The 12370-nt window shown below is 43.3% G+C and overlaps 1 protein-coding gene across 1 annotated transcript in view; it reads right to left on the reverse strand.

Annotated features, from left to right (window-relative positions):
* Positions 1-12166, reverse strand: part of LOC145339565 (metabotropic glutamate receptor 7-like) — a 699067-nt gene extending 686901 nt beyond the window's left edge. The window contains exon 1 of the mRNA XM_080184058.1: positions 11222-12166. Within this exon, the coding sequence (XP_080040184.1) occupies positions 11222-11719 (498 nt within the window). The 5' untranslated portion in view covers positions 11720-12166. The remainder of the gene's footprint in view (positions 1-11221) is intronic.
* Between the last annotated feature and the right edge of the window lie 204 nt (positions 12167-12370).

The raw sequence follows: 12370 nt of genomic DNA on the forward strand, positions 1-12370 counted from the left end.
TACACTGATAGGGTTAGATGAAGAGTTGTGGGAGGATGTTTGTAAGTAGCATAAACACTGGTTCAAGCAACAAGAAAAAACACTGATGTGGACATTTTTTAAGCTACAAACATTGTGCAATATCTAGAGACATTTATTTGGCAATAGGGACCATTCAACAACCACCAAGATCAAGGATCCTGGCACGAGTACAGAGACCAATTGCAATACCTCCACTCAGCATCCCAGTTTCAATTCACACTCAGCACAAATGATAGTTCAAGCCTGGAATCTTCCTTCTTTTTAGACCTAAAAACTCATGATGTACACCTTAACTGTACAGTAGTAGGTTCCTGTCATGAATACATAGGACAATGCACCTGTCACTATCAGCATTCCCATTTATTGTAATCTCATTTACTAAGTCAAATGTGTGAAGGTGCTCTTCACTCAATCTTGGGGCAACACAGTGGCAAGCACTGCTGCCTCTCAGCACCAGGGACCTAGGTTCAATTTCCAACTCGGGTCACTGTGACTGGAGTTTGCATATTCTCCATGTCTGTGTGGGTTTCCTCCAGGTGCTCTGGTTTCCCCTCTCAATCCAAAGATGTGCAGGTTAGGCGAGTTGGCCATTCTAAATTCTCCCTCATGTACCCATACAGGTGCCAGAGTGTGGTGACTAGGGGATTGTCATGGTAACTTCATTGTAGTGTAAGCCTGCTTGTGACTAATAAATAAACTTTAACTTTAATCTTCCAGGACATCATTTCAATCTTAATTATCAAAGATTAATTTTGTGGAAACTATATGCATCTGAAGAAAAGTCATTGGGGCACATTAGGAGTATGCAGTTTGCTTTAGTATAGTGATGCATCATAAGTAAACATGCAGTCTGTTTAATTGCCTTGGGGAATTAGCCAGAGTTTGTCTGATATTGCTCACTTAATTTTTGTTCCCTTAGAAACTGAAATTACTAATTGTTCAAAAAGGATGAGCCACACAATGGCTAGAGTGAGAATTGATGCCTAGTTTAATGTATGTGCTACATGTTCATCTGTTTTATTTTGTTCATTTGTGGGACGTGGGCTTCACTGGCAAGCCAGCAATTATTGCTTATCCCTCATTGATACTCAACTGCTCTTGGGCAATCACATTGCTGTGGCTCTGGAGTCACACATAGACCAGACCAGGTAATGACAGAACATTTCCTTCCCTAAAAAGTACATTAGGGAACTAGATGGATTTTTGCAACAATTGGCAATGGCTTCATGGCCATCAGTAGATTCTTAATTCCAAACATTTTTTTACTGAATTCAAATTCCACACCTGCCACGGCTGGATTCGAACCCAGGCCCCCAGAACGTTAGCTGAGTTTCTAGACTAATAGTCTAGTAATAATAACCACTAGACCATTGCCTCCCCATATTGGCTATATGATGGAGTTCCAAGTCACTTATAATCAACTTTGTACAAAACTATTCTACAAATCAGTAGCCATCATGTGTTCAGAAGATCATATACATTTTTCCATCATTGTTCCTCTCTCTCTTCAGCATCAGGTTCCATTCAACCATTACCCATGGCTGCAGACTCCTACTGGCTTTGGTGTGGCTATATTTTAAATTTGCATCCTGAAGTTTAATTCACTCCATGGCTTTGTCCCTTCCTAACTTCCCCACCTCAAACCATCCCAGAGATCTGCAGTCCTCCCCTTCTAATCATTCATGCATCCTCCTGCCCACCTTTACCCACCATTGATCAGTTGTCAAATACCTAAACTTTAGAATTCTCTCTCTAAACATTTTTGCATCTCTCTCCTCCAAGCCTTTAAAATCTAATTGCTCAACCGAGCTTTTGGTCACTTGGAGCTAATTTCTTCTTGTATATCAAATCTTGTCTGTCAATAGTGCAAAGCACTTCACAAAGTTTTACTCTGGGAAAGGAATATTATCTCATGAGCCCTGAAGTTAGCAACCTAGATCAGAACTTCCCAGGTTTGAGGGCTCAGAAACTGAATATGTTTCGATAAACCCTCCCTACTATTTGCATTGACTGAAAAACATTCTCGCATAAAAAGGTCTAAATTGCTGAGATGTTAAAACGCCTACCCAATTTTTCCAAAAAAAAAAGGGATCAGTATGTCACCATTTCATCTGGACTTTCATTTTAACCTTGTGATGATGTGTCACTTTAATGCTGAGAGTTTGACTTTAAAACTCATCATCTGCCAGTCTGTGTGCTGTGACCCACATCCACATGGTCTTTCCCCTCGCACTTAAAAACCTTTCCCTACTTTCCAGCTCCTCTTCCCATCCTCCAGTCTTACCTTTCGTTGTCGCCAGTGTTGATTGCGACCACAGGAAAGTTCTTTAGCTGCCCTTCTTGTCCCTCCCCTCCTTGTCACCCCCCCAAGCATCTTCCAAGTCTTGCCCACACACCCATCCTCAGTGCAGGCATCCCTCTTTCACCTGCTCCCATTCTCACTTTTTATCTTCAAGTCTCTGGTGTATGCTATACCACCAGGGAGGATTCTTCAGCCGTCCCCTCCCTTGCCTTACTCCTGTTCCTGCTCTGAACGTTCACGGAAATCCTGGGACTTCAACTGCTATTTGGAGAGAACGATGCCATCTGAAATATTAACTAGGTTGACCAGTAGAATACTAAGTGAGCCAAAATTCTGCATTTCTTGTTGTTCAAAACCAAGACTATTGATGGAGCACTATTCCACAGGTGTGGCAAGATTCATGACACTTCACCGCACTGACCAGAGTAAAATGGTTGGCAAGCTGGGAATCGAGGAAAGATCATTGCCACGTCTGTTCACTGGATAGATTGGTACATAGGGAGTCATACCCCTAGCATGCCAGTAAGATCACCTAATCCAGTGAACACCTCCTGGCACCACTCGGTTTTATAACTTAACCAATTGCACGTCAAAATGAACCAGTCACCTTTTAACGGGAGTGAGCATTCCTTCCTATTTTTAAGGTCAAGGACAATACTTAACAGATTTACTCTTTGTGAGATGACCAACGGCAATGAAGAATACCTCTCGTCTTTTCTTTATGCCACATGGTAGGTTTCAGGACAGTAAAATAGAGCCAGACAGCTGGAGCTTAAAGTCAGTCAATGCATGATGAGAGATAAATACAGCCCTTCACTTTCATTTATTTTGATTCAGATGCTGGTTGTAATAGTATGGTACTGGTGATAGAATGGTGGTGCAGCCATAAATTCGAGTCTCAAAATCCATATACTCCAGTCAGCAACATTAGATATATGGAAGTGGCAGCTTTTATTTTTAGAAAGGGATATTTCATGCTCTCAAAAGAACAAGTAGTAACACTTTTTATTCTTAATCAGAAGGCTGTAGATTCAAGTCTCACTTTTAGGACCTGAGCATGAGATTAAGGAGATTACTCCAGTGTAGAGTGATGCATTTTTTGGAAGGGAGGAAGGGGTGGGTGAATTGGGGGTGGGGGTTGGGGGAGATGGGTGGGAGATCTGGTATGAAACCAAGACTCCATCTGCTCTCTTCAGCGAGAATAGAAGCTACTGTGGCATTACTTGAAGAGGAGCAGACAGACATTCTTGGTAGCATCCTGACCAAGAGACCCAGGGTAATGCTCTAGGGACTAAAATTCAAATCCCACCATGGCAGATGGATGAAACCATTGTCAATTGTCATAACAACTTCTGGTTCACTCTTCAGGTAAAGGTGGTAAATTTCCCTCCCTGTGTGGCCTACATGCGACTCCAGATCCACAGCAATGTGTTTGACTCTTAAAACGCTCTCAGAAATAGCATAGCAAGTCATTAGGTTCAAGTGCAATTGGAGTCAGACAGTAATGGCTAGCCCAGCCAGTGGTGCCCACATCCTATGAAGGAATGAAAACATTAACAAAACCCAACAGTAAAGCAGAAGATTTGGTCACGAGCACACTTTGTAGGATTTTGCTGAGGGTTCAAGTCCTGCCCCAGGACCTGACAGCCAAGGGAGGTGCATTCATAATACAGTCAAACAAGTTGCATATCAACTTGCAAATCCTTCCAACCCATGCTGATGGCAAGAATTGGAGCGATCCTTGATCAGTCATGTGGGAGTAAGTTGCAGTCTCTGCCATCACTATAGATAGCACTAGATCACAACGTGTACATAAAAATGCACGTTGCTACAGCAACTTAGACTCGAGTGAACCATAACACACTACCAGAATGATTATAACTCCAAAGTACTTCACTTGTTTTAAAGCATTTTTGGATGCCCTCATAAGAGAAGGTGCTTTAAAACCACCCTGTTCTTTCTTTGCTCCCTTTCCCCCCTCTGCCTCCCCCAAATCTAGCAGTCAAATATTTTCATATCAATTAATTATCACACTAAGGTAGACATTATAACTCATTTAGCCTGACTCCAAACAGCATCCCCACTGCAACAGCGTGTATTTTTCACTCACCTTCCTAACTTTTCTGACAAAAATTAGCAGGCTGAAATAATTAGTACACAATTCAGGCCAATTTTCTGCAAGAGCTCGCAAAAAAGATGAACTCAATCTGTCCAAACTGATACAGGACACAGCTGAACAATACCTTCATCCCATCAGCTGATTTCAGAACACTCCAAAAAGTAGCATCAGCAGTAATGTGAACCCACTGTAGACCTAGCTTTATTAACCCTAGTATATGACATCCAAAGGGACCCATCTCTTTGAAGAAGATTGCAAATTGAAACCAAATTTGAAAAAGGGAATTATTATTGGTATGCTTGGCATCCCTAGGATCTCTAAACAAATGATTTTCCTACATTACCCATTAAAATTTTGAACTTGAAGCATTTCAGAACTTCCAAATTCCTGCAACCCCCCACCAGGCCCAAACCACAAAGTTTTAAAATAGCATAGCTTAATAATCCAACTGCAGTTCCAAAATCATTGGCAATTTCACATTGTAAAGATTAGCTAGCAACGCTGGGGACATGAAAGGAATTGGGGAGTTTGGTATCACAGCGCAGTGCTGAGCTATGAGCAACACTGTGATTCTGTACAATCTTATATCCAGCTGTGCATCGAGACATACCTGACACTTCAATTAGATGCTATAAAAAAGATTCAATGTCTCCAACTTGAAAGCCTGTCAATATAATGAACATCAAAGTGTGGACAGCATTGATCTTTGACCACTAAGTGACATCAACTCCTTAAACTATTTGACGAATCCTGCCAATGACGTCTAGAGGAATGCAATCACGCAAACAATTGTTGCATTTTGACCCTCTTGAATTTAACAGGAGGCTCCTGAACACTGGAACAGGACTCGGAATGGTTTAAATCCTGAAGAGTGATTGAGCATTTAAGGCAACAAGGCAGCAGACACAGTTATTGAAGACCGTTAGACAGCAGGAGTGATAGAAAAAATGCATTTTGTCTTTCCTTTTTTTGTGAATGAACCTAGAGCCGATGTTCATTAGTCAGCGTCTTTCACCAACCTTGGAGTTTCTACCATAATCAATGATATCCAACCATAAATAAATGTCAGGTAGCTGTAAGGAATATTTTATATGCAAGGAGAATCTTGACTCTTGAAATGATTCAGCCCTCCTTTGAGCAGTGGGAATGGGTTCCATTGGACCTATAATCACTAGAATACATTTTGTAAGTAACATTTATTCTGACCAAAACAGAACACGTTTCCATTCTTTTCAAACAATGGTTTCCTTGCATATTGTACAGATGCCAAAGCTAGAGAGAGTTCATAGCCATTTATAAAACGTGTTTGCATTTGTTGATACTTATAATGACAAAGTAACCCACTTCTCTATTTGTTGGTGCAGACACAATATATTTTACACTATGACAGCTCATTAAGCAAAATATGCCAATGTTTTCCCTTCCTGTTTCTTATACCGATTACCTGGGATGACAAAAATTTCAGCTCAACTGTTTATTCCGCCTCACTTTGTTAACCATGATAACCCCCTCAAAAAAAGGTACAAAAATTGTATAGTAAAAAAATATATACATAGATGCTCAGACAAGGTTGAGAATTTTCCCTAATGAACTTGACAGTTGATCATTTTGAGCTGGAAACAAACCAGGAGTATATTACAGTTGCTAGGATAACTCAGAAACTGCTGACAATTCTGCAGTTCTTGTCCCTTCCTCCACCCACTCCACTTTTTCACCCTTCCATTCCTAATGGTGTTGATTCTGGCCAGGCTGTTTTATGGGCGCCAGTAAACTTTCGATACATCACTCACCTGCCTACTTGTGTGTGCACGAACAAGTATGGGCAGGTTATTTGCTAGAATGAGACATTACTGCTGGTTCTCATCAGACTCTCCACCCCCTACACCAAAAATCCATAAGCATGGTTGAGCTGTGTCTCTTTGCCAGCTTATGAATGTTCATACGAGCCATTGCACTTCAGCTGTTATAGAAGATCAGACAATTCAACCCAGTTCCAGAACATCTGGGATGCTCTGCATAGTTAGAAACACTGGCTGATAATTTTAAGAGGGTACAAAATTTACAAGATCCAGTTTTTAGATCAGCAAAACTACATCAAGATGCCACTTTCCCTCATGATGACATGAATAGATTTAACTCAAATTGGAACTGCTCTTAGTTGGCACAATGCTCTAGGGTGCTTTAGGCTAACCCCATTTGCCACAATGTGAACCAACCCAAACTATGTCAGTTATGCAATGCCAAATTAGACCTTGCATACTTTCACTTTTCATCCTCTGCCAAATGTTTTGACTATGTTAACATTAGCTCACTGTTGTGCAAAAATACAACAAATATCTGTTATCATACTTTTAGCCTTGACACTATTACATTGTTTGCACATGTACAGCCAACTCTTCATAGACCTTTTGATATCAGGTGATGATTCTGCCTAGGCCAACAGTATAAACAACTCACTGTTGTCACATAGCCAGACTAAATGTTCACAGACCTACAGGTAAAAACCAAAAACATGTGCCAGGGCTAACAACTGGCTACTGTTGCTGTGACCAGCACTGGGAACAGGCTGTAGAACAAAGTATGGAGGGGTGGGGTTACGCAAGTGTTAATTCTATGCCACAGACTAGTGCGTAAAAATCTATGCCAACACCCCTGCACAATACCAGCAGTGTGCCACAACAGAGGCAAGATGTTAAATCAAATCTATTCTCTCACATTGATGTTAAGAGTTCCTGTTGCATTATTTGAACTTTCCAAGTAAACAGATGTGATTATTTTTACTTCAGGGTAGGATGCAGACGTGGGCCCCAAGTCTGCTTCAGTCTGAATGGTGGTTGAATCCCATGGCTGTTAGCATTAATCCAAATCTAGACCAACTATCTAGCCAACCAAGCCCCCCTCCTTTCCAAATTTATGGCTCTATCACCAAGAAACAGATTTTCAGCTCATTAGATTGCTGCCTTTTGCTGAAAAGGTGCCTGCTGTATTTCCAACATCACAAGTGATGACATTGTAGGTACTTCATTGGCTGTAGATACTTGGTGATGTCCTGAGGTCATGATTACAATTCCAAGATTTTTATTAAAGTGATATCTCAAGATCTCATTGCCTGACACCAACACACCTGGCATAGGCGTGATAGTATACAGTTTGCAACACACAAATCACCAATGAAAATAGAAACAGGAGCAAACCATTCAGCCCCTCAAGCTTGTAATTAAACATGGCTGATTTTCACCTCAATTCCATTTTCCCACTTTTGTTCCCTTAATAGCCACTATTTGTGCTAGAGAAGAGTAAAACGATTGCACACTTCAGGTGCTTTGTCATTCATTGTGACAGCTGCAGCAACTCCCGCGTACTTGCTTGATACAGCAGGACAGCTTTGGGAATGGAAACCGAAACAACCTTGTAGTGGAACAGCAGCAAACCAAGCAGTTCAGAAGCATCTTCAGGGAGCTGCAGAGTACCAGAGAATGCACTGGCAGATGCTACAGTTTACAGGTTTTGTCTGGCTTTCGAGTTATGAAAGTTTTTGTTTAGAATCTCAAGGCTCCTGTGTTGATAGATTTTGCATGCAAAAGATATTCCCCATCACCTGTTCAGACGTTTGTCTCAGAGGAGGACTCGGTCAATCATTTCCTGGGAATATCGCTGACATTTTCAATCCAAGTACGTTCATTTATATTTCTTTTAAAGAACAGGCACCTGCTGTCAGAGCCACAGTATAACGTATTGATCTTAGAGATCCCTTTGTAAGGAGCATTTAATGTTACTGAGATGTTACCAAGGCTTTCAGTCTTACAAAGCTAATTATGTTTCAAAATAAATTCTATTCGCCTGACTGCTAACCTTCCAGCTTTACTCGCTGCATTCAGGAATTACAGCGAGTGAACCATTTATATTAAATCAACATTATGTTCAAGACTAACTTAACCCTGAGGTTGCCAGTGAACTGGGAGCCTGCAACTGATACATGGGTAGTATGTCCACCCACCCCTCAAAAAACATGGACTTCCACCAGACCAATTAATTCAAGCTCTACTTTGTGATTAATACCCCACGCACAAAATTGTCATCTGATGTTTGTTTTGAAAACCAAAATGCATTAGATCAGACAGCTTGGTCCAGATGAAATTCTGGTCCAAAACAAATGACAGTTAATTCTCCTCCACAAAATGCAAGTGGGGATATTAAATTATGACATGGTTTCTAAGGCATTGGCCAACCGGGAGAACAGGGAAGTGGTCAGTAAACGTGTTCTGGCTAGAATGAATTGCAACATCATAAACATTTTTTGAACAATGTACTTGAGATCACAATGCGCATATCAGAACTAAATCTTCCCTCGCTATATGATGATTTCAAAAAAAAATGTAGAACACCAGAACAGCTGACGGCTCCTGGTTATATAAACGAGGGAGAAAAGAGGAGGAATTAAGCCAGTAAACACACAAAGGGATCTGAAGCCCAAATCACCATGCCAGTCTCAAGTGGGGAGGATCAGTGCAGGAGGATCGTAAGAGTGGATGGTTTTTATAAAAGCCCCTTCTCAACCTCGCTCCTTGCCCGAGGTGTGGTGATCCTCAGGTTAAAGCACCACCAGCCAGCTCTCTCTCTAAGGGAGAGCAGCCTACGGTCATCTGGGATTAGAGTGACTTGGTCTTTTATTGATAGCAGACTAGGAGGATGTGAAATCAGCAACATGTGTAAAAAGGGAGGCAAAATGTCGCAAATATATTTAAAAATATTTGACTTTATTCATTCATCACAGCAATCCATTAAGAATATCTTCATGAACAAGTTTACTGTTGAATGATATTCCCCAGGGGTGAGCCGAGACAGCCTTGTTCACATGTGATTGAGAGTCAGTGCAAAGCCTTGCACAGGGGGTGGGGGTGGAGGTGGACTATTACTCCGGTTCCCTTTGGGGGTCGGGGAGACGCTGGAATGCTTACCCAGAAACAGGCACCTCACTTTCTAACACTGCGGTTAACCCGTTGTTTACCGACACTGCAGCGAGGAGCGGGTGACTTCTGCAGCCGAATTAGCAAGGGAAACTAGCAGTCCATACATTACTTAAAAAAACCTCAAGCCATCCACTGGAAATCCGAAACAAGGAAGAGAAAGTGCCGGGGGGGGCGGTGGGGAGCGGGAGATTAGCAGGTCTGGCAGCATCTGTAGGAGGGGGAAAACACTCCCGAAGAGTCAGAGGGACTGGAGTGCTCAATTCCCCCTCTCCTCTAAATCCTGGGCTGCAACTCGCTCAAGGAGGAGATCACAGATTTTTGTCTGTGTAACCCAGTCTGGAGGATCAAAGGAAGGAAAAGTGACCTATCGCGGGTTTTTAAAACAAGGGAGCAAAGACTATCATACACACTGGATCGAAAGCTCTCAGCGACACTGACTCACTTTTAAAAAAATGACCACAATGTAAATAACTGTCTCAATACTCCGCCCCCAAGCGTTTAAAACGGGCTGTGCTTCCGTCTTCCCGATCACACCTTGCTGCTAATATTCCCCCGGTATTCACAGTCCTGAGTGTCAGTCTCCCATTCGCCTTGTGTTCAATCCGCTCACATTACAGCTGACATGTGCAAGAGGCACGGCTTCAAGATTAACACTCAAAATCCCAGTAAAAATCAGGGCGAATCCTACAGTGTGTTCATCTCAGGTGGCGGGGGGCATCCCCGCATCCTCCCTGGCTGGATCAGTCCTGCTATTTAAGAGGCGTCAGGTGTGGGTCTGAACGTTACCAAATATCCCTATAGGGATATTGTGGAATCGATGATTCAAGTTTGGGGGTGGGGGGTGGTCGGTCGGTGAGCAGCGTTTGATACAGATACCCTGTTACATAATGTAAACCTATCCACACCCCTGCCATCAGCCTAGGTCACCCAGCAGTGCCCATAGCTCCGCCACAATATTCGCTCAGATACTGGCGTGAACACACCAGTCACGGGCCGGGCTGCTAAAAATATTTGCATGCAATATTTAACAGATCTCAAGTCTAGATTCAGACAGTAGTGTGCTGCCTACAGTCTGCGCTGTTCAACACCAGCTCCAGATGATTGCTTCCACTATTTCACTACTCAGAGCTGCTGGTTACTTCGCCAGTGCGGGAGTTAGACCACTCGGTACAGTTTGGGGCCGGGCTCACAGCTGGGACAGTAAATCGCCAGCTTGTTGACGGTGAGCCCTAGAGAGGCGCTTTTCAAATAGCCAGCCTTCTCCATGTGGAAGAAGGGGGCTCCTGTCAACACTCGAACTGAAATCGACCCTGCTTCTCCCCAAGCGGAGGCAGTGATGGTCAACTATCAGAACAGCTTTCATAATCTTCCTTCAATATGCAACTACAGGGTTTGCCTTACTTTATAGAAAGTGTCCTCTCGGTTACATCGCCACCTTTATGTCATGTTATATACATGAATGAATGCAGCTTTCAACTCGCTCATTTCGTATGTGAATATCTGAATTTTTCACCACGATACACACATCCCACACCGTTTACAGGAACTAGTTTAAATTGAAGGGCAAATCCCTTGACTTTACCGTCACTTAGGAGTTGGATGAATATTGGGAGGGGGATTATATTCAGGGTGCAAACTAAAAGGCCAGCATGACTCAATCTGGTTCTGTTTCAGAAAGCTCACACATTCTAGAGTGAGATAGTGACAACAGCTTCGGCGCATGTTACACTGTAACAGAGAGGTCTCTCCACTGGAAGTGAGACAAGACTGGGGGTTACATCTTAGAAAGAACAGTGGTTTCTTCCTTACCTTGAAGAGCCTCAGTATTTTAGCCACCATGATGGACACAGAACTAGACGATGCCCCAATGACTCCAACTATCCGCTCCGGCTTGACAAAGATGGGGGGTTCCCCGTTAGTGCACCTTACATCTGTGGTATCCTTCTGAATGTGAGTCTGGACAAAAGTAAGAGATTGTTCCAAAGCGTAGATGTCCTTAGAACAGGTGTCCAGGATGTGAGCCCCCAGCGTGATGTTGGGCAAAAGGTCGGGATCGTTGTTAATCTGGTCCAAGGCGTAGAGCATCGCCTCCAGGCGATGAATTCCCTTTTCCTTCTTGAGGTCCCCGCAGGGCGTCCCCTTGGGCCCTCTGGCGTGAACTGGGAAAAGGCCACCCAAGGTGAGTTCTCCGTCGATCCTAATGGAATGAGTGGCGTACGGCTCCTGGGCTGAGCTCACTCCGCAGTCCACGGCTGTCCACCAGAACCATCTCCACAAGGTGTACAGTGCTGTCCCTGAGCAGATCATCGTTAACTTCCCAGCTGCTTTCCGGAGTTGCAATCCAACTAAGTTTTTAAAGGGAGGGGGGAAAGGCACCTCTTAATGTACACCAATGGCAAGATCAGCAGTCATTATAGACAGGGCAATAGGCTTGGTGAGAAACATGCCCTACACCTGCATTTGTATTCTCTCTATGTGAGGAGATTTGCAATGAAATCTCTCGATCTCAGTTATTCTCTTTCCAATAAAAAGCCCATTGGAAATTGGACAGTTGTTGAACAAGCTAATCCATGTGTAGATTTTTGGGGGTTGGTGGCTGGGGGAAGACCCGCCTCCCCCCAGGCTCCTGTCAACCAGCGGGTCTATATGCAACCTCTCCCCCGCTTACGGAGCGTCTGCTGTCGGCGTGGTTCTGAGCAGGAGCCGCTCTCTGCAGTAGCCCTCCATCCAGTCCCCGTTCGCTTCGATTCTACCAGTCAAAAAAAAGACTCTCACACAGAGAGGAGGCGTAGAGAGAAGTAGGGGGGTGGGGGGGAGGAGGAAGAGGGAGAGAGAGGGGGGCGAAAAAAAAAACAAAGAATTCAAGTGGCTTCAGCTGAAAGCAATGACGCTGTGTCCCAACTCCACCCAGTATCACTGCAGTTAGCAAACCAACGATTCAGGGTTGTGGGTTAGCAA

This window comes from Carcharhinus amblyrhynchos, chromosome 3 (genome assembly GCF_965287045.1).
Source record: "Carcharhinus amblyrhynchos chromosome 3, sCarAmb.v2.hapA, whole genome shotgun sequence".
Lineage (NCBI taxonomy): Eukaryota > Metazoa > Chordata > Chondrichthyes > Carcharhiniformes > Carcharhinidae > Carcharhinus > Carcharhinus amblyrhynchos.